Here is a 23,937-nt window from a genome sequence, read left to right as displayed (position 1 = left end):
AAGCTCCCAAACTGAAGATGCGTAAATACACCGGATGCCGAAGCCATCCAACTCATTCGATCTTCTGTTTGTCTGTCAAATGGAACATCACACGTTGTAAAGCGACTCTAAGAGATAAGCTCGTAATCTCCTTACATCTCACGAATCACCACTCCACATCTCCCGGGCTCAAGTCGGCGGTGGCGGCGGTAATCTATTCTCCCTAAAGGTCGAAAGGGCTGCTCCTCAAACCATTGATCATCCCAAAAAAAACACTCCCCTCGACCTAATGTCCAATATATTTATGAATATGCTTCCGCCCTAACCCAACACAAACGCTTCCACACCAGGCTGTCGTAACTCCAATTAAGAGCAAGGCTCGGAAAAGTATCGCAGAAGTATTTGTGCCTCATCGTGCTCGCTCAGAATGAAGAACTCTAACGAAGCTTCCACCAAAGCCTCATCAAAAAAGCCTGAACCATATCCGAGAGACACGTATGACCTAATCCACCCTTCTTCTGCCGTCGTGTCACATTCGCCCATGAAATCCAGTTTTGTTGTCGATCATGATACGAGCCCCAAAAGAAACGCTAACAGATCTTCTCAACCTCATGAAGAATCGTCTGCAGAGGATGTAGCACATGAAGTAATTATAGTGGAAAGGATAAAAGTGTGCTCTGAATAAGATGCAATTGGCCGCCGTGCCACAAGATAGCCCAATCCCAATGGCTCAAGTATCTCAAAAGCTTCCCTAGAAGCTCCTTGTATAAAACACTCCTCTGATTTCCCACATAAAGGGGCACACCAAGATATGTAAGCGAAAGGTTAGGTGCTCTAAAATCTGTGACTAACTGAAGCTACTACCGAACCCCCTCTAGACATTGATGACTAACCTTTTGACCGGTGATCCTTGTATAATCTTTCGTCAAAGATCTCACCCTAGCACCACAAGAACTCACAAATATCAAAATATCGTCGGCATATGCTAAATGGGACAACCTGATAGAGACGCTCCCCTCTACAACAAAAGTAAAGCTTCGGACAACCTGATAGAGACGCTCCAATCCTCTCGAAAAAGGCCCGTCGAAAGCACAAACAAGGTCGGTGATAATGGATCCCCATGCCGGAGCCCCCGGGAGGATTTAAAAAATTCCCCAAGATCTTTGTTAATCAAGACGGAGTAGTAAGCGTTCTCCACACAGTGCATCACCAACACAATAAACTCCTCTGCCAAACCGAACCTCAATAAAGTGTCTCAAAAAGCACCACGATACTCTATCATACGCCTTGTTAAGGTCCAATTTCATAAGCGCGTTGTCCGACGTGCCTTAAGGTTCAAGTTGTGAACCATCTCGGATGTCATTAGAATATTATTCGTAATCACGCGCCCCTACACAAATCCACTCTGTTGTGGTGAAAGAAAGTGCAACAATAAAGTCCCCAATCGCACCGTGAGAAATTTCGTAATGATCTTTTTGCTGTTGCAAAAATTAATAGATCGATAATGAGCCCACGACTCTGGAACATCCCTTTTCGGGATAAGGACAGTAGTGGTAGCTATATAAAACTTCAGGAGTAGAACCCTTTTTATTTACAAAAATATTTGAACCGTGCTCGCCTCTAACTCCAAACTAACACTATTTTTAAAATTTTATTTTTACTCAAATATCCTTTTTTTTTTTGACATATTTAATGAATAAAAATTGTAAACTAGTTCTAAAAAAGCAAATTTGGAAACTAAGAATCAAACATGCTAAAACCTCAAGACCTCAGTCGATCCTGAATAATATTAAAGTCATTGATCAATCAATCTGCATATCTTCTTCTTCGCGGGATCGACTCCCTCATAAGCTCATTCATGCTTATTTCTTATAGTTTGTTCATCTCCAGGCGTGAAATAGTTCTCTACTAAAAAAACGTTTCTCACTCACACCACACTTTTGTTCTTCATTGCATCAGCTGATCTCTGACAAGCCTCATCCAGAACAAACTGAGCTCAAATAATTCGCAGGCGAGGCAAGGTCAGGGAAATCATGGATCTTACAATTGGCGAACAAATTGTCGCATTTTTTTTCTTTTCTTCGACAGTTAATTGTTGGGAGGATTCTACTATATGCATGTTCAGGAAATCAATTACTCTGTCGAGGGTTAATCCGTCGACTTCAGGAAGAGGAATTATATCGGTTTTTCCTTCTTCTTCCAAATAGAGTAAATTTGTGATGAGAGATAATTGTAGAGTAATAAATTTGGAGATTTTGAATTCTTTGCCATTGAAGCTTCTTAGGGTTTTAAATTCATTTTTATCCATGTTAGTCAAAGAAGATACCTCTTTATCCATAGTCGAATGAGATGTCGCCATCAAAGAACTTTTTGTTTGAAAATATTTTCAGAATCAATATGACGTTATCCTTTCGGATCCAATTGCCCTTTGGATTAAAATAATTTTTTATTCCAAAATTAATTCAAGATTAACAACAATAAAAATTACAAATAAATAAAGAAAGGGCATGGATTCATATTTGTTTGCACTTGCGAATAAAATATACATATGAATATATGATTGCATGTGTAGACATGGATGTGAGATATCTTGCAAGATTAATCAATTGAGTTTATATTTAATAATCTCACGCATATGTATGATAAAGAAGCACACTATTTCGATTGAATGATTTTAATATCGTTTTATATCAAATCGATCTGGATTGTACATGTATAAACATCGATGGAAACACACAAATATAAACGTAGCGCCAGTCGGTTATAACACATTGACAAACTAATAATAAAAATCCACATCAATCAAATTCCGATCCATTGATCTAATAAAATATCTCTATAATTCAAAAACATAACTGCTCTAATACCACTTGTTAGAAGTTATCCTGAATTAAACCCTAAGTACAAGGTTTGTCATTTTGAGATCATTGGGATAAAAAAATAAAACAAATAAATATGATTCGGATCTACAAATTAATTGATGGAAGGTATTGTGTTCTTTAAACTTATAAGGCCACTCCTTTTGAGAAAACCCTTAGGTTTCAGTTTTTACTTTCATGATGATATATAAAAAGTAATAAATGATGCATCTAGACTTAGGATCACAATCCTAATATTAATTGGTTTCATCATCAAAATAATAAATGATTGAATTTCTGCACATAAAAAGTCCGCACTTGCTGAATACATTTAAATCCAAGCCGTTACATTTAATCCAACTTGGATTTTTAGTCCAACAAAAGAACAAAAAATAATTAAGAAAAGAGACATTTCACATAGGCGTACGTGCGCACAAGATTATTCCAAAAAGTGCATCCAACCATTCTCGTCGTCATCCCACATCTGCATCTGAAGATGATTGGAATCAAAATCCAAATCCAAACCTAAATCATCAAACAGTTTCTGATCCTCCACACGTCCTGCAGGGAACAATAAGAAGTCTCCCTCCATCCTCCTGTCTGAACTATCCAAACCCGCTGTGGTGGTGGTCGTTTCCATGGTAGATGCTGCTGCTGCCAAAGGGAAGAGTAGTGTTGAGTCGTTAATTTCAGAAATGGGATTGCAATTGCGATCATCCACCACATCACCAATGTTATTGATCATCATCTGCTCATAGTCATCATATTGTGGAGTAGCAGCAATATTGTGATCATCGCCATCATCATCATCATCATCATAATCATAATCATGATCTGATTCTGATGATAATGGCAATGGCAACGGAAATGGGGTTTGTTTCTTCTTGGTAGATGAGGAGAAGGAGGTAATTGCAGCAGCAGCAGTAGTTGTAGTACAAGTATGGGTGCCTTTGCGATGAATAGGCCTCTGCCCATATTTCCTCCTCCTAAATAATCCATCTTCTTCTTCTTCTATGATCCCTAGTCGTCGTCCTGCACCTGCACTTGCACTAATACCCTTTCTGCAATCCACCACTACAGCGCTTCTCTCAGTCTCAGTCTCAGTCTCAATCTCAGCCACCGTTAACTCCCTCTTTCTGTATCAGTACCAACCATATTAGTCGTCATTTAGTACAATATTAATAATCACACACACACAGTTTTGTAAAATAATCAAATTAATTACCTTTTATTGTTGGGAGTTTTGGGTTGAAAGAGCTGTTTGTGGGATAATGCTTTGTCGTAACAAGAGAGGATTTGATGAAGAAGGAGATTAATGTCAGAGGCAGAAACCGCCATTGAAGATGAATTAATTGAATGGGGGAGCTGCTGGATCAGTTGTTTTGCCAAATCCATTCCCTGGGACAACACCTCGGTTAATACCATTATTCCTCAATTAAGATTATTCCTTCCTTCCTTCCTTCCTGAGCAGACACACAGATAGATCGATGCACCAACTTAACCTGTTATTGACTTAATTCTGTATGTGTTCATGTTCAATTATTTGGGACATTCTGATGTATATATATATATATATATATATGTCTCGGGGGCGGTTGACATTAATATTAATATATACAAAAGAACCACACCCCCACCACACCAGCACCAACTTGAACATAATTTAGATTTATAATAAAATAACACACAAAATAATAATAATAATAATAATAATAATAATAATAATAGAGAAGAGAAAAATAAAATATACATGCAAAGAAGTACTTGACCCATTCAAAGGCACGACATACAGTTATTTGAGATATTTAATTTATTGACTAATAATTAAATATAGTTCTAGGCTTTATTTACACAACTTGAATATGCATGATTTAAATTTTCAAAAATATTAAATAAAATATATTTTTTCTCCAATAATATCATATTAAATATCACTTTCTTTTTTTTAGTTCTTCAATACTCTCTAGGGTCTAGACTATTTCACTTTCTATTTTTTGAATAATTTTTTTTTTCTTTTTTTTTATATAAGATATGAAATATTCGATTTATAATATATTTGAAAAGTTGACTTTGAGCAAATAATGTGTTGAAAATTAAATTGAATTTAAGTTAAATTGTAATTAAATTGGCCGTTAAATACTATCAATGGATAATGAGTGAAATATAATCATATCATATATCATATATATATATATATTCTAGCATGTAACCCGTGTCATACACGAGTTATTTTTAAATTAAATTTTATACTGATTTAATATTTTTTAAATAATACATATAGTTTTTATATATAATATTATTTGAATTAAATCAAATTGAAAAATAACATCTAAACAATAATTCTTTTAAAAAAATAATCTATAGAATAACAAATAACATAATAGATGATTAAAAGATACCTAGACAATAAGAATCAAACTATTATAATAATAATAATAATTTTATATTATAATTATATGTATATATGAATTTTTCAAATATTATTTCAAATCAATTTGTAAAAATGCAACATACAATAAGAACGAAAAAATTGATTAGTAAAAAAGAATAAAAACAAATACAATGTAAGTATTTTTTTTATTCTTTTTTTTTCAATTTTTCTTTTTTTTAATTTTATTATTTTCTGCATTATGGTATGAATATTACAATTAATTAGTAGAAAATAAAAAAATGCATAACTAATTTATGCATAATCAAGTTTAAAATTTTAAAATTAAATTAAAAAAATTACTATAAATATTTTATTGCATATATTAATAAAAAATACGTCTTGCAAGAATAGGAGGAAGGATAACAAATTATATTGGAAAATAAAATATGAAAGAAATACAATACAAATAACAGTGAAAAATTAATTAGTAAAAAAAAATACATGTATTCTTTTTTGCGATTGGCTGTCCTCCGCCCTGCACCCCTGAACCTCGCACCTCCTCACTGTCTTCGGCCGTCGACCGCGCTCCACTGCTGCCCGCGGACGTCCTCAAACGCGAACCATAGCTTTTCCTGTAAGTTTGGATGTGGGATTAATTCTGTTTTTTTTCCGGCCTAGTTAAGCTCTTCTGCTTTTTAATTTTTGTTCATAATGTTAGATTTATGGCTTAATTTGTTACATAGATGATGAAAGATTTTGTAATTATATGGTTCGTCTTGACACTACTTGATAATTAGATTCATTTCTTTATGCCTTACTTTATGGATGACAAATAGCCATTTCCAGAAAGAAATTATTCCTGCATTTTTACAAGTCAGAGGTTTAACTCATTACTGGGCAGCTAGATATAATATTTTTAGTTCTAATGGAATTTTTAAGTGGGAAGTTTGTTCATGGCATGTCAAGTTGCTCCTGAAGTACGTGATTAGCATAAACTTTATTTTTACAGGTAAAATTTACTATATAGTTAGTGGAGGCAGAGCACATATAAGTTTATATATATGTTGTGTATTGTTTGTATGAATGAATATTGCAATCAGAAAAGAGGAGGGTTGGGTACATCAACCGGAAGAATTACTTGGATTATAAAGTTTGGGGACCACCTCCAAATTTAATTCCAACGGGGACCACATCAATTGGTTGCCTCTCCAAACCTTCTAGAAGCTATTGTATATATGTATATATATGTGTGTGTAAGAAGATAGTGGTGCATTCTGATATAGTTCATGTTCCATGTTGATAAAGCACAACAACTGCCAAAAGCCCAGTCTAAATATACCATCATCACTGATATGTATAATATTGTTTGTGGTTTCTCTGTTACTCGTTACTGCTTTTATAAAGTGTTCTGCTAATTCTTCGATCTACTCATGTGCATTATGGATGACACAAGGCATCTTTGAAATTGAATAGGTGTGTCATACCCGCCATTGAGGGACAACGTACTTTTGGGTAGAAGTCTAAGCGTCGATCCAAGCTTGCTGCATTGTAGTAAGTTATTCATACACCAATAGTATATCACATTACTTGTATAGTTTTTATGATATGAACATTCGAATTATAGTGCTAATATTCATATTTTTAGTTCAATACTACTATTTTCGGTGGTTATATAAGCCGAGGCAGGTTAGTATTAAGAACCAACCTGAAATAAGTTATCTTAGGGTCTGAAAATTATTTACATGGCACGCTATTAAAGTGGTACTTATATCTTGATCCACATTACAACATGTGTTTAATTAAGTGCATACGATATATGTTAATGGGATTATGAAAAAAATATCTTCAAACTTTTTCTTTCTTAGATGGACAAGAGTTGGATTGACGAATCGAACCATACTTCGTCTACTTATTTGGATGGTGTGCTACAATTCTTAAACTATGCTTTTCGTGGGAGGGACATAGACTCGGTTGTATATTTCCCATGTAGGACTTGTTTAAACCATGCCACTAATACTTGTAGGGAGATATTGCTTCATTGCATTAGGTATGGGTTTGACCCGTTTACATAGATTTATTTTTGATGTAATTTATTTGTTAGGTATTTGGATACATTAACACTCAATTAATTGTTGTTTTTAAATTGGTACATGGTTAAGTTGGTTGTTTAAACAAACAACTTTCACATGTATCAAATAAATTGTTCACATTGCTGGTGGTTTTATACTTGTGGGTAGGGGTGGAAATAGGCCAGGCGGCCTGTCAGGGGCCTATGACCTGGCCTACATCAAGCCTGGCCTGGCCTGTTCTATTTATTAGAAAGGCCAGGTTCAGATTTTTGTTAAAGCCTGTTTATATATACAGAATAGGCTTAGGCTTATGAAAAAGCCTATTTACTAAACAGGCCGGCCTGTTTAATAATAATATTATTATTATATAAAATTATTTTTTATTATTATAAAATAAGAATAGTTTTATATATAATAATGATATATAAAAAAAAATTTAATTATAAATTTATTAAAAAAAAACAAAAATAAAAATAATTTTTATCCCAATAAAAAATTTCAAATATGAACAACTACTGCACACATGTTCCTTTTTTTGTTTCTTTTATCATAATTCAAATATTATCCCGCTGTAAACTGAACAACAACTGTCCATATTCCTTTTCCACCGCTGCAAGCCTGCAACTGCTGCCAGACCTCCACGCCGTCCAGGGTTTTGCAATCTTCTTCACAGAGACCCACTACTTTTCTTTTTCCTTCTTCTGTCTTCATCGCCTCTTCTTTTTTATTGCTACCGGTGGAATTTGGAAAAATAAGGTAAATATCGTTTTTATATGTTTTTTTTCGTTATTTTTATTTAGATATGAATTTCAATATATATATATATATATATTTTTTTTGTTATATTTTATTTATCTTATATTTTTTTTTATGACGTTTTTTTTGTTTTTTTATAACGTCATTTTTTTAAAATAGTTTTGTTATTTTTATTTTTGTGTTTTATATTATTTAGATTAAAATGAAAATTTTATATTTTTGTAGAAAAATATAAGATATATATTTACAAGAATGAACAGTTTCTGATATTTTCGTTTATAATGTATATCATTAATTAAATAAATTTTTTTATTTATTTTGAAGCAGGATATGGCTTCGATGGATGAAACAAATATTTTTGATCTTCCATCTGATACACACAATAGTATATCAGTGGATTCCCTTTCAAGCCAACCTGTGGATGATAACAGAAATGAAGACGAAAGGAATTCAAATCAAGCAAATGAAGGTGCCAATAGGAAAAAAAGGAAAAAAACTTCAATTGTGTGGAATGACTTTGATGAAATTCAAGTTGCTGAAAGTGTTAAGAAAGCTATTTGCAAATACTGTAAAAATGCATTTGCTACTGGGGGAAGAGGTGCGAGCACAAGCCATCTAAAGAGACATTCAGAAGGGTGTTTGCAGAGGTCAGTACAAATGGCTTCACAAAAGAAACAATGTGTCATTCCTTTTAAGCCATCCAATTCAAGTAATCCGTTTATAAGTCTGGGGTTTAGATTTTCTAATGAAAAGATGAGGGAAGTCATTGCCACTTCTATTATGGTACATGAGTATCCTTTTAGCATTGTAGAAGACGATGCTTTTATATGGTCATTTCAGTATGCGAACCCTGAATTTCAGAAAGTTTCTCGTAAGACGATACGAAGTGATTGCATAGCAATATATGAAGCAGAAAGAAAAGCATTGAAGGAATTATTAAAGAGTGTGAGCAAGATTAGCTTGACAATAGATATGTGGAAATCCAGTCATCAAGTGATTGAATATATGGTAATCACTGGTCATTTTATAGATTCTGGGTGGAAGCTTCAGAAAAGGATTTTAAGCTTTGTCAAGGTGCCTGCTCCAAGGCGAGGAATTGATGTAGCCAATGCCATTTTCAAATGTTTGAAGGCTTGGGGGATCGAAGATAAAGTGTTCTCAGTATCAGTTGACAATGCTTCATATAATAACTCGTGCTTGAGGTATCTAAAAGACTACATATCACGCAGCACCAAGCTTGTCCTCGATGGAGCTCTATTTCATGTTAGATGTTGTGCACACATATTGAATCTTTTGGTGCAAGATGGGCTTAGTCGAATCAAAGATATCATCCATAATGTTCGTGAAAGTGTGAAGTATGTAAACTTCAATGATTCAAGATTGAAGAGTTTTGGTGAAGTAGTTGAACAAAAGCATCTAAAAGAAAGGAAGTTGATAATTGATTGTCCAACAAGGTGGAATTCTACATATCACATGTTAGCCGCTGCTTTAAAATTCAAGATTGTCTTCTCAGAATACCAAGAAAGAGAACCTCATTATACATTTGCACCTTCAAATGAAGATTGGGAGAAAGTCGAGAAAGTTTGTAAACTTTTAGAGGTTTTCAACTTAGCTACCAATTTAATATCTGGAAGTGAATATCCTACTGCCAACTTGTATCTTTCAGAGGTCTGGAAAGTGAAGCAAGTAATTGATGATGCGACAAAGGATGATGATCTTTTTATGATACAAATGGCAACGCAAATGAAAGAAAAGTTTGATAAATATTGGGGTGAGTGCAATCTATTGATGGCTGTTGCAAATGTATTGGATCCGAGAGTTAAATTTCATGGTGTTGAAATATGTTTTCCAATGATATACAAGTCTGAAGAAGTTGCTGCCGAGTATGTGAACAAAGTGCGTGCTTCACTGCAACAACTATATAATGATTATGTGGCCTTAAGTGTTGAAGAATCATCCTCAAGTCAGTGCAATATGGCTAACATCTCCTCTGCCACCACCCAATCTGAATCTGCGATAGTTACTGGGTTTAATCAAATTATGAGTCTTGTAAGAGCAAAAGAAGCAATTCCTGTATCAAAATCTGAATTGGATGCCTATCTCGAGGACAGTGTTTATATTCCTGATGGAAATATGTCTTCATTTTGTGCCTTGGAGTGGTGGAGGAACAACAGCATGAAATATAAAGTTTTATCGAAGATGGCTGCTGATGTACTTGCGATTCCAATATCAACAGTAGCTTCAGAGTCTACATTTAGTGCTGGAGGTAGAATTATAGATGAATATCGTTCAAGATTGAATGAAGAATCTATTGAGACACTAATTTGTGGAGGAGATTGGCTTCGACATAAATACAACTTGAAAAAAAAGAAGGTAAATTTTATTATTAACTGTCTTTTCTTTATCTTATTCATCACCCACAATATATTTTTTTCTAATAAAAATATTTCTCTCATTTGAAGGTGAATGAGTCTTTGAAGGAGATAAGCTTATAGATTAAAGAAGTTCTTTAATACTTTGGTTGCGGTACGTTTTAAATTTATAATATTTTCTGAAATTTTTTATACAGATTAATTGTTTGAAAATCTGATTTTTTTAGTAAGATATTGTTGTTGCATGATGTATTTTGGGAGGATTCAACTTTGATTTTCTGAAATTTGTTGCAGGATGTATTGTTTGAAATATTTAGATAGGTTTGCAGGTGGTTGTTTTGATATTACAATTATTTATTTATTTTTTTTAAAATATTTGGATAGGTTTGCAGGTGCTGAAATTTTAAATTTTGATTTCAGGAGTGGAAATGCTAATGTCCAGAAGATATTATTGATCTATTTGCTATTTTTCTCTTGAAACTTTTATTGTATTGGTAAGTAAGATATTCCTTTTTTCTTTTTGTTCTAATATAATTTTTTGATGCTTTGCGTAATTTATATATAGAAGGAAGAAATTTCAGATATAATACTAATTTGATCAACTTTTGTACTTGAACAGATTTAATGGTTTCAGAAACTTTGGGGGAATTTGCAATTCTTGTGGCTTGTGGCCTGTGGGTGACGTGAACTTGAAAAACTATGTTATTAATTTCTAAATATTTTTGTCGAATTTTTTAATATTGCTTCTGAGTTAGCGTTGCTTATTTCTTTGTTAGAACAATCAGCTTAATGACAATAGATTGATGTAAACTTTTTTTTTTTAATGTCATTATGCAGTAATTTCTATCAGCTTTTGTCTGGAGTTTGCAAGACTTATTCCCAATAATTATATATATATTTGAATGAATTGTAATATACGTTTTTTTGCAAATTATTAGTATAATATATTGTATTTTTATATGGCAATAAAAATGATTATTTTTCTCATTAAAAAACAGAATTTTTTATTTTTTTATATATAATATAAATAATTGTATCTGTTTTATTTTTTATTTATAGTACGAAATTTACAAAAAAAAAAAATAATAATAATAATAATAATAAATTATTATGTAGCCTTTTAAACAGGCTCGTAGGCCAGGCCAGGCTTTTAAAAAGGCCAGGCTCAGGCTTTAAAAATATTTTTTTTCAGGCTGGTAGGCCAGGCTCAGGCCATATCTTTTTAAGACAGGCCAAGCCTATTTAACCAAAGCCTGGCCTGGCCTGGCCTATTTCCACCCCTACTTGTGGGGGTGTGCAAATGTTGGCCCGGATGTCATCAAGATAGGATCCATGCTATAATTATACTTATACTAATCTATGTTTTACAATTTTGATTACGTTTATGTATGGATGGCTAAATTAGGCGATCATCTCCAACTTTTTCTCTTACGTATGCTATAATGTTTTAGTTAATATCTTTAATCTTTTATATTGATTAAATATTTCATGATTTTATTTTCTTACCGATGATTTGCACATATTTTCTTTATATGTCCGTAGGTGACATTGTTGACATAGTAAGGGTTTTTGTTACAACTGCTACTGTTCCGGAGGCTGCGCTTATTCTACTGACAACATCTGGAGCACAAACACTCGGTGAGGTTGTCCGCAGCGAGCCAATCGACTGGACATTCAAAGATGTACGCAACCATATTTACAAGATTTTCTATTTGATTACAACTTAACCATCTCACAAATAAATTCTTATATAATTTTACACAATGTTGGCAGCTTGTTTGTCGCCCGTAACTACGGTGTACGGCCACTTTGACGCTGCATGGGGCGTTGCAGCATGGCACGTAGTTCTATGCTAATTGACTTTTGTTTGTGGATTGATGCTAACTAAGTCCTTTATGTTGGTTGAACTTGCTGTCTCTGCTACATTTTGTGTGTTTGTTGCTACGTTTTGTCATATATGTTAGCTATTGTGAAATATTTATGTTTTTACACAGTGCGTACTTGCTACAATTCATGGTGATACTGAATTTCCGTAATATTTCCATATTTTGTAATGTTATTTGGCCGTATTTTCTCACAGCGTACAGGTTTTTCGGTTCCGAAACTATTTTTTTAGGTTATTATTGAAAATATAAGGGGACTTTTTTCATTACAAAAAGTTGGCCGTTACAAATACTGGTACAAAAAATATTAAATAAGTTACTGAAAACCAACTATTGTAACGAAATTATTACCGCAACAAAAGCCGTTACAAGTGGATGGACACTTATTGTAACGATTCTTTTATAACAGTAAATGTCCTCTACAAATAAATCGACAGTACAATGATAGCGTTACAAACACTGTTACAATAAATGCGTTGACCGACCCTTTTTTGTTGCGGAAAAAGTCGGTACATAGACTTTTTGTAATCGAGTATATGCACCGGTCAAAATCCGGTACAAAATCATTACAAATAGCTTTTTGTACCAAAAAATGGTCATTTGTTGCGGTTATTGAACCGCTACAAATGGCCATTTTTTTTGTAGTGAATGTTAGGTAGATAGTACAGTTACTAAAAAATGAAATAGATACTTTGTTAGGAGACGGACTAAAATGGAAAAATGGATACTTTGTTATGGGACGGGGAAGTATATAGATAAAAAAATAAAAAATAAAAAATCCTAATTTTATCCATATTTTGTTATTTATTATCCAATAAATTCTAATTTTATTGGATTATTTGTTATTCTAATACATTTTAAGTAATTATTCAAATTTAATATTTAAAAATAAAATAAAATTTTAAAATTACGCACAAATTAAAATGTTTTATCAACCATATATAACAAATAATCTAACAAAATTTATGTTTATTGTGATAATAAATAAGAAAATTATGGATAAAATTAGAGGTTGGTACATCTATATATACTTATTTTTAATTCCCTAAATTTTTCTGATTTAAAATAATTTTGATTTTCTTTTTAAAAATCGTATTTTTTTTATTTTTTTAATATATTTTCTCTTATTTTTTTTATACAACCAAGTTGAAAATTTGAGGGAGTGTTCGTGATTCATTGATCTTTCAATCCAATGGTAAGATTTGCAATCGGATATATATAGTTCGACCAAAATTTTATATAATGTGACAGAATTTTTTTGCACGAAACACCTTTATTGTTTAAAACTGATGTTTGGTTCTAAATAATGACCTAAATTATGCAAGTTTAATAACAATAAAAAACCGTAAAATATCTAAAATAAATTTTGAAATAAAATAAATAAATAAATAATTTATCAATCATTTATTTTTATCATTTTTAAAATCAGATAATAATTTGTCTAAAAAAATTACAAATTTAGGTCTTTATTTAAAATGAAATATCAATTTTGGACAATAAGGCGTTTCGTGCAAACTTTACATTAATATAAAGGGGTTTGTGCATTTTTATTAAGACACTAGGAGTGTTATATAATTTACCCTAATTTTTTTTAAGTTAGTAATTTTGTCAATTAGCACAATGGTGCGCATTCTTGAAATGACTCTTATATACAATTTGATCATAGTAGATTTTCTTTTTTGATTTGGTTGACCTGTTATTTTAATTTTATCTTAAATTTTTATTTTTTTTTATGTTAAAATGTTTTATACTTTTTATTTTATTTGCAATATAATTATTATTATTAATTATTTCTCATATTTTTGCAAGGAATTGCATTTTCTTTTAAAATTATTTATTATATCTTTTTTACTAATAATTTTTTTCATTCTTATTATACATGTATTTTTTCAAATTAATTTGGTTGTTAATACAATATTTTAATAGATTTTTGAATTTTGAAATTCATGTTCAAATTTTTAAATTTTTTTATTTGAAAAATTCATATAGAAAATTACTATAAATTTTAACATATAAAGATTTTATTTTTATTGTATTCTCATTGTGTATGTATATTTTAATTATTTATTTTCTTATTTTTATTTTCTATAAATTATTCCCTCCGTCTTTTAACAATCTATCCATTTTTTTTTATTTTGGTCATTCCTATAACAAAGTATATATGTCCTTTTTAGCAACTGTACTGTCTACCCACTACAAAAAAAAAATAGTATATTTGTAACGGAATTTCGTCACTAAAGATCACGTAGCTAACGTAATTCCATCATTAATTCCATCTCTAATATCTTAGTAACGGAAAAAATGAATTTAAAGATGGAAAAATCTCGTTACAAAAATGATATTTTCTTGTAGTGACCTAACATTACAATATATTACTGAAATGTTATTAGCTTATTATCATACAATAGTAATAAAGTTAATTTAGTCTTTTTACTTTTATTTTTACTATATCCCAATATAATGCTAATATTTCTAAAACTCCGTGCAAAAAGCAAACGGGTAGATAGATATGGGACTGAAGGAGTATATGTTTTAATTTTTATTATGGATGTTATTTTTCAAATTGATTTGATTCAAACAATATATTATATATATAACAAATTAAAATTATTATTTATAATAAATATTAAATCAATATATAATTTAATATAAACTAAAAATGTACATAGCACGATTACCGACTAATATATATATTTGACAAGTCATTATAATTCATGTGTTCTCATAATTTTAGAATTTTATATTATTATTTTTCTAATATTGAATTTAGATAATTGTTTAGAATATGATAGAATAGAAAATAATCTAATAAAGTTAGAATTTGTTTTAATTTATTATGAAGACCGTGTAAATATAATATAGATATATTATATCCATACATATTCTAACATGTATTTATATAAAACACAAATGTGTGTTTTATTTTTATATTATTATTTTTTTAATATTGAATTTGGATAATTATTTAGAATATGTTAGAATAGAAAATAATCTAATAAAGTTAGAATTTATTTTAATTTATTATGAAGACCGTGTAAATATAATATAGATATATTATATCCATACATAATCTAACATGTATTTATATAAAACACAAATGTGTGTTTTATTAAATTTGTCGAAAAAAAAAATTATTATTACATATATTTTTCATTTAATTTGTATCCTAACAACTATTATTTCATTATATTTTGAATAATATAATACACAGGTTTGTAATATTATATTTTGACTTTTTTCTTTTTACGTTTATTAATGTATATATTGTCAGTTATTTGTGAATCGTCAAAAGTGAAGAACTCTATCGTCGATAGAAATCAATTTTGTTGTTGGTCAAATTTATTGAAATTTCATGTGTGTATCAGTATCAAGTGTGGATCCGATGAAACAGTAGGTATTTAATTTTTTCGGTTTCAATTCTATATTTGTTGCTTGTTTTTATTATTGTTTATTTTATTTTTGTTATATTATTTATATATATTTTTTTTCAAAACTATAAGTTAAGAACATAGAAGAAATTATGATAAAAAAATTAAGAACTTAGTTTTTTTTTTTTTTTTTCTCATCTCTATCTATGGAATTCTTTAAAATTTATTTTGATTTTCAATTTAATACAGATTGGATAAATAGTTTTTTTTAATCTATATTAGATTTGAATATAAATTACAATTTGCATTAATTATATATTTATTTATTTATTTTCTATATTTTTTGTATTTGTTTATATTATAGGCTATAAATAGGAATGAAACAACTATACAAACATAAAGAATGTATTTATTTTTCACCAACACATATGAATTATTCTCAAATATATTTGAAGTTTTTTTATTATATTGTTTAAATAATCAATTTTATTTTCATATGTGCATGTATTTTATTAATTATTTATTTTATTATTCTTATTTTTTACAAATTAAATTTTAAAATTTTTTTATGTATATTATTTTTAAGTGATTTTATTATAGTAATATATTTTATATATAAAAAAACTATAATTATTATTTATTAGAAAAATAAATTATTATAATAATTCGTGAATAGCACATGTTACAAACTCGTTATAATATATTTATAAAGTAATGGTAGATTTAATTTTATTATAATAGGTGGTGCATAGATGAATGAGAAAAAGAGTAAGCTAAACAAAAGACATTCCACTTGGAGAGTAAGCTCATTCCACTTGCAGAGTAAGCTAAAAAAAAAAAAAAAACGCATTCCACTTGTGAAGTTTTTTATTTTATATTATTTGTCTTCATAAGTGTATATTATATATATATATATATTTTAATAATATTTATGAAAAATTGTATCACGAAAAACACAATGTGAACAGACTTATTTATCTCTTATTTTTATAAATACAATCCATAAAAGATTGTTGGATCCTACAATTTAGAGGCTTCAAAATTGTTCGTCGATTCGTCAGTATGAGTTCTGATAGTACTTTAAAAGCCTATTCATCGTCGGGTCACTAACGTCTCACACAATTGATCAGGATGAACCAAATGAATCTACGGAAAGCAAATAAAACGAATTGCAAGAAAAAATGAAAACACTTAATTCGAATTAAAATGCATAAAATAGATACTAAAAACCATGAACAAGTAATGAAATATTAGAGTTGTTCTTCTTGTGGGTCCCTGTCTTATGTGTTTTTTACTAGATATATTCCTTCTACCACTCCCAACCACCTGTACTTGTTCTGAACCGCTTCCGTTGCCTCTGGACCGGGTTCTACTCGTTCTGAACTTCTTTCATTGCCTCTAGACCAAATATGTTGCTTACCCCGTCTTGCTTCCATCATACTCCTAGCCGGTCCACGGGGACGTGTCCTCAACAACTTCGAGTTATATGGGATCTTTATTCTTCTTTCTTTGGCTTGACCCATGGAGCCTTCCACATAGAACGTGTATGTGTCGGGGTCTTCCACTGATGTTATGAAATTACCAACTCAGGGCCAATGGAGGAGGTTGTCTTAGGTCTTGTGGAAGTCATGGCTTTAGGTCTTGTGGAGGCTACATTCTTTTGCTCTGTAGGAGCGACTTCTACACGTATGGAAACATCGCTTTCGGATAAAAAATTTCGGCGATTGAGTGTGTTCCGTACTTTGAGTCACTTGGACTTGGGGTCCAACATAAACCATCCTAAAAAAAAGGGGTATAATGCGAAATGTATGGAGCTTTACCCTTTTTTGGAATTTTCTTATTGTGGAGCTTGAATCCGATGGACCCCAATGTAAAATCAAGATGTACACATTACAAAAAAATAGTATATTAGTAATGGAATTTCGTCCCTAAAGTTCACGTAGTTAACGCAATTCCCTCTTTAATTCCGTCTCTAATGTCTTTAGTAACGGAAAAAAGTGAATTTAGGGACAAAAAAATATTGTTATAAAATTAATATTTTCTTGTAGTGACAAAAATCCCTTGATTTTCTACATTAGATTTTCCCCCATTGATGTGACAGTTGAGGCTTTCGATTCCCGCATCGCGTGGAAGAAAAGACAGGTAAGGATTTTGGGGTTTGCATCATCACTTTTCTCTTCTCCACCATTATTCCCTTCGTTCGCCTTCTTTTCTCCCTTTGAATATTTGTTGTTCTTGGTGGTGGGTGCAGGCCTCGATTTCTATGGCTTCTCTGGTGGCTCATCCTCCATCCCTTCCTGATTCTAGCGGTGTGAAAAAGCCCTCGTCGACAGTGGTCCCTGGCCTAACTCATTACTTCACATCGGCCGAAGGACCTATACGCCCATCCATTGATGGTAAATCGTAAACTTCAACCCCGTCGGCCGAGACGGAACTCCAAAAAGAGGATCTCCGGCTAAGGGGCGTCTCCCCTGTTAATCGCAAAATACTTCTACTCGTTGGCTTTTCAACAAGGTTGGCTTTTGACCCGATAACCCGACAATGCGACTTTCACAGAGTGGACGACAACCCTTGATGGTTCGGTCGACGCACAGTGGGAAGCTTGGGGAGTCGGCGATATGATCACCATCAGCACATAGGTATCTCACCCAAACTTCGATCTCCTTTTTGTACTCTTAGGGTTTTGGTGTCCGGTGGTAAATGGATTTTGCTTTCCCTTGGGCATGTTTTCCCCCACTTTACTTGATATTTCTATGCTATTAGGTCTCCCCGTAACAGGGGATGATTATGCTTTACTCCCTGCATCGTTGAACATTGTTGATCTTAGTATTGACTACTCGAAATCTAGTTCAAGTGTCGTACAGTATGGGAAGTATAGGGCGCCGGGTTCGAAAGATAACTTGTTTAATAACCATAGGGCCTTCTTGATGCTTTAGGCGAATCGATTTTTCGTAGGCTCGCCGGTAGGAACCTAATTAGGGAGTATGAATCTCTAGTGTCGTCGATAATGGAAGGGGACTGCTTAGCACTCGCTCAATTCTTTATAGGCCATTTGTACCGAACCCTTAATGATTTCAATGCTCACCTAGCTCATGAGGAACACGTATCCACCCAAAGGGTACCTTTATGGTTTTTTCAAATTTGAATGTTCTCGCAATGCTTTTGAAATTGCCGATTTTTTCCTATTGTCGCATGACCGTGAGGATGCTCGATTCTTTTCTTTGTTGAGGCGGTCTCGCGGGCCCGATTGGTTCTTCAAACCCCCGCCAACGAAGGAGGATGGTTCCCCTGATTGGTCTTCTATCACTTCATCGTGGAACCACGTCTTGACCGCGAGGCCCCTGTTGTTGGGTCTAAGGCCCATCTCCCGTTCTTTACCCGTTAGGGTAAGAGGATACTTCCCGCAATTGTATGCGCATCAGTTGGGACTTATAAAAACGATCCCAATGTATATTTTCCATTGCTGAAGACCCTTTCCTCCGGGGGCAAAGGATCAATCCTCCGATGATCTCGAAACGTACCGGAGTTTGAACGCACCAATTGAAGACTTGCCCCTTCCTAGGTAGTAATTTTTTTGAATTGGGTTTTTCTATATTACAATGCGGTTAGGCAATATTCTTATGGGTGCACCTAGGTTTATTTGCTTAATTAGGGGTGGTTAACGGTTGTACCTTAATTACCTACACTGTAAGGAAAAATTGGTTGTCAGAGCTTGTTGATAACTATAACCAATTTATTGATACTTTAATAAGAATTAAATTTATTGAATTAATGATAAAACACAAGTGCCATAATTGCATCATCCCTTGAGCCAGGCATCCCCTTGATAGTCAGTTCCCCTTTAATTTAATTGCTTTGTTATTTTATTTTTATTAGATAATAAAAGAAAAATTCCCCTTTATTTACTGCATTAGAATGCGAAAGAGTGAATCACACAATCCCTGTGGAGACGATCCCTTCCCCTGTATTACATTAAATTGTGATCATGAATTAGGTGAAATATTTGATTGACCGCGAGATAGGTCAATTTTTGGCGCCGTTGCCGGGGATTGGCGCTTTGTTTTACTCTTTTGTGTTATTTTAATTTATCCTCTTGTTTATGCCTCGTTCTTCTCGTACATGTGAACTGATATTTAATTTTGAGATCGAGAAGGTTGAGCGAAAGCTACGAAAAGAATCCAAGCAACGAAAAGCTGCTCAGGTTGCGAAGCTAGAATCTTTAAACCACCTCAGAATCTCTAGCTCTAGCGACTCTGAAAGTGATCAAGAGACTGTCATGGCTGAGGATACCCGTACTTTAAGGGAGTTGGCTGCTCCCGACTTGGCGCAGCAGCCCTTATGCATTAACTATCCCACTCTGAATAACACTATTGCTTTTGAACTGAAATCTGGATTAATTCATTTATTGCCTTCTTTTCATGGACTTGCAGGTGAAGAACCTCACAAACACTTGCAAGAGTTCGACATGGTGTGCTCCAGCATGAAACCACCAGGTGTTACTGATGAACAGATCAAACTCAAAGCCTTCCCATTCTCGCTCAAAGATGCTGCAAAGGATTGGCTCTACTATCTCCCACCTGGAAGCATCGACACGTGGAACGACATGAAAATGAAATTTTTGGAGAAGTACTTTCCAGCTTCCAGAGTTGCGATCCTGAGGACGGAGATATGTGGCATCAAGCAACAATCAGGTGAAACGATCCATGAATATTGGGAGCGATTTAATAAGCTTATCATTAAATGTCCACAACATTAAATTCCCCCTCAACTATTGATTTAATATTTTTATGATGGTTTATCATTGATGGACAGGAACATCATCGACGCTGCAAGTGGTGGAGCTCTAGTAAATAAGACGCCGGCACAAGCTTGGAATCTTATTGCAAGGATGGCTGAAAACACACAGCAATTTGGTTCAAGGGATGTTGGACAGATGAGCGGAAACAACAGCGACCATGCCATCCAATCGATGCAACAACAAATTTTTTAATTGACGAGCTTTGTTGGCAAGATGGTCGTGGAAAAATCCAACCCGAGTGTCCAGGTCAACGTGTGTGGAATATGCACGAGTACAGGACACTCTACAGATGCATGTCCGACCCTCCAAGAAGAATGTGCAGTGGATGTGAACACTGTAAACTACGGTATGAATAGACCTCCAGCGTACAATCCATACTCCAACACCTATAATCCAGGCTGGAGAGATCATCCGAACGTGCGTTATGGAAATGCACAACAGGGTAATGCTCATCAACCATTTGGAGCTATGCAACGATGCAACAACCTCGTTTCTATGAGAAACAGCCGCCCCAAGCACCCACAAGCAACTCCAGTCCATCTTTGGAAGACTTGGTGGAGTCTATGGCTACCAGTAATCTGCAATTCCAGCAAATTTCAGCGCCATCACTATCTGCAGTGATACGATGATTGAATGTTCCTCCCGGCCTAATCGAAAGAATACGAGTGCTATAACTCTTCGTAGCGGAAAGGAATTGGAAGGTCCACCTCGTATCTCAAAGGAACAAAATGAGGATCAGATTGAGATGAAGATTGAAAAAGAAGCTGAACTTCACGAAAAGGTACTTCCTAACTCGGTTCCTCCTACTGAAACTAAATCAGCTCCTTTTCCTGACAGGTTGAAGAAACCACAAAAGGCAAACAAACGAAAAGAGATGATGGAAATATTCAAGAAGGTGGAACTTAATATCCCGCTCCTGGAAGCTATCAACCAAATCCCCAAGTACGCAAAGTTTTTGAAAGAACTGTGCACCAACAAAAGAAAATTGCGAGGGGACGAGCATATTATAGCGGGTGAGAACGTTTCTGCTGTTATCAAAAGAAAGGTACTACCTAAAACAGGTGATCCAGGTATGTTTTCTATCCCTTGTAAGATTGGAAAAACTTAGATAACTAAGGCTATGCTAGATCTAGGAACTGCTATTAATGTCATGCCTTGATCAATATACGACTCTTTAAATCTAGGGCCTCTAAAAGAAACAAGAATTATTATTCAACTTGCTGATTGAACCCATGCTTATCCCGATGGTATGATAGAAGATGTATTAGTTCAAGTGAATGAATTAATTTTTCCTGTTGATTTTTATATTCTTGATATGCACGATGCACATTGTTTTAATCCACCACCTCTTTTGTTAGGAAGACCTTTTATGTGCACTGTAGGAACAAAGATAGATGTTAAAAAAAGCACACTCAGCTTGGAGTTTGATGGAGAAGAATTTCATTTCAATATTTTTAATCCCGTCAAATGTCCTGTTGAATCTGAATTGTTATATGCAATTAATGTTATCAATTCTGTGTGTAGAAACTTGTTAAGTTGGTAATGAGAATAAATGAAGAACTGTGTTGACAAAACAGTTAAAGAAAAGACCAACTGGAGAGAGTAAGAAAAGAAAAAAGATTGTCGAAAAGTGGAGATGGATTCCCAAGGGATCACCATTGCTGGCACCGAAAAAATGTCATAAGGAGAATCAAAATTCTAAGCCAAAGAATAAATGTGTGGCTAATAGACATCACTTCAAATTATACCACGAGGGACCCTCACTTGATCCTATAAAGTCGGCACCCGTTGCCGATTTCGATGTTCAGAATTGATGCGAGGCAAAGTCTAGCTCAAACACTATAAAGAAAAGCGCTTTCTGGGAAACAACCCAAACCATTTAATTGTTTTCTTTAATTCTAATTTTTTTATTATTTAATTACTAGTAATACTTTTGATAATTTTATTTGGTTTTGTGCAGGTCTTTTGAAAAATAATTACTGGCTCTTTTCGAAGGCGCATCAATTTCCTTAAACCCAAAAAAAAAAAAGAAAAATTCAGATCAAGAGGTGCCTTTAGTCATGGTCATGACTAATTGGCACCTTGTATGCTATTTTTTTCTCCCAACCTTTCTTTACCCAACCAGTTTTCAGAATAATAGATAGTATTTAGTCATGACCATGATTAAACACTGTCTATCGCACTATCTCTTCCTTCCCTACACCCAATTTTAACCCTAAATCCCCAAAATAAATAAATAAATAAATAAAAACCTTTTCACTCCCTCACTCTCTCTCTCTCTTCTCCCCCCTCGCGCCGTCGCCTTCCTCTGCCATTCTTCTTCTTCTCCCTTTCCCCCCCACTCTCTCTCTCGCCCAAAAGCCGCATCGCCTCCTCTGCGCCGTCTCCCTCCACCAGAAGCCGAGACGTCGCCGGTTTCTTCTCTGCCAGACGCCGCGCCCTTTCGCCGGTTCCTTCCTCCTCCAGACGAACAGCGCCGTTCGCCGCGACGCCCTCCACCTCCGCTTCCGCCCTTCTTCTTTTTCCTCTTCTTCTTCTTCTCCGCCAGTCCCCCCCTCCACCAGTCGCCCTCCACCAGCGCCGATCGCCGCTTATTCTCCCTCTCCGCCGCAACTCCTTCCAGACGGTGATCTACGCCTCGACCTCTAGCGTGCCGACTAGACTCCGCCCAGCGCCCCCTGTGACTCCACGCCGCTGCGGATTCCACACTTCCCGCTGCTGCCGAACAGTCTTCCGCCGCCTCCAACCAACGCCGATCTTCATTCTTGGATTGGGTATTATCTATTCATCCCTACCAATACTTTCAATTTTTGAATAATATGTTGAGAGATGGGATTGATGTTTCAGAATTGCCAATTTATGGACTCCGGTTACTAGGAAATTGCTGTGAACTTGGTGTCGCTTAGTGATGTTCATAATGTTAAGCTTGATTTGTTTTGACGTAGTTCTATTCTTGGATATTCTGTCTTGGACTAGTTACAGTGGTGTTCTAAACTGCAAGTCAACTTTATATGGTGAACCTTTTGGCCTTAATTGTTTTGAATTGCATTGCCTAATATTGTGACTTGCTATTGGTTGTTGGTTGTTATATAGGACTGTTTTGCATACGATGATTTGGTTTGGCATGTTTGAATTGAAGATCGCACTCTCTTTGCATAATCTTGTTCTTGTTGTTGTGGCTGATTTATTTGGTGCAATTGGGTTTAGTCACTTGAGTGAATTACTTTGTTTGGATACATTGTTGCGTTTGGCTAATCGTTTGCAAGGATAAATTCCAAGCCTCATCTAAAGCTGGCGCACGACCAAATGAAAAGGGGTTAGCAAAGCTCCCAACTACTACACCCGATATAGACTCCAGGAAGTCCCTCTCTTTTTTTATTGCTCTCTTTACATTGAGGACAATGCATACTTTAGGTGCGGGGAGAGGAATTATGCAAAATTTTGGGCAAGTTTTTCATTTTTTGTGTTACATTTTATGCCTGA

At 33.8% G+C, this 23,937-nt stretch overlaps 1 protein-coding gene, 1 long non-coding RNA gene and 1 other non-coding gene across 3 annotated transcripts; 2 read left to right on the top strand and 1 right to left on the bottom strand.

The window, feature by feature from the left end:
• Positions 1-7,737: 7,737 nt before the first annotated feature.
• LOC127261229 (zinc finger BED domain-containing protein RICESLEEPER 2-like) lies at positions 7,738-10,053 on the top strand. The gene is made up of 3 exons (XM_051289479.1): positions 7,738-8,033; positions 8,361-9,929; positions 9,985-10,053. Exons 1-3 carry the CDS (start codon positions 7,782-7,784, stop codon positions 10,051-10,053), a joined length of 1,890 nt encoding a protein of 629 aa, XP_051145436.1. The 5' UTR covers positions 7,738-7,781.
• A 32-nt stretch (positions 10,054-10,085) lies between these two features.
• Positions 10,086-11,210, top strand: LOC127261120 (uncharacterized). The gene is made up of 4 exons (XR_007840855.1): positions 10,086-10,406; positions 10,496-10,559; positions 10,826-10,899; positions 11,025-11,210. It is a non-coding gene; the product is annotated as an uncharacterized LOC127261120 (long non-coding RNA).
• A 9,097-nt stretch (positions 11,211-20,307) lies between these two features.
• On the bottom strand, positions 20,308-20,414 carry LOC127261433 (small nucleolar RNA R71). The gene has a single exon (XR_007840917.1). It is a non-coding gene; the product is annotated as a small nucleolar RNA R71 (small nucleolar RNA).
• Between the last annotated feature and the right edge of the window lie 3,523 nt (positions 20,415-23,937).

The sequence above is a fragment of the Andrographis paniculata genome, unplaced genomic scaffold (genome assembly GCF_009805555.1).
Source record: "Andrographis paniculata isolate CXL003 unplaced genomic scaffold, ASM980555v1 Contig62END, whole genome shotgun sequence".
NCBI classification, from domain to species: domain Eukaryota; kingdom Viridiplantae; phylum Streptophyta; class Magnoliopsida; order Lamiales; family Acanthaceae; genus Andrographis; species Andrographis paniculata.
The sequence above is the reverse complement of the archived record's forward strand: the minus strand, read 5'-3'. Positions and strand labels throughout refer to the sequence as shown.

Coding starts and splice junctions, on each gene's coding strand:
- LOC127261229 (XM_051289479.1), top strand. CDS start 7,782: ATGAACAACTACTGCACACATGTTCCTTTTTTTGTTTCTTTTATCATA. Junction 8,034..8,360: donor GTGGAATTTGGAAAAATAAG/GTAAATATCGTT, acceptor ATTTTGAAGCAG/GATATGGCTTCGATGGATGA. Junction 9,930..9,984: donor CTGCCGAGTATGTGAACAAA/GTGCGTGCTTCA, acceptor TAAGTGTTGAAG/AATCATCCTCAAGTCAGTGC.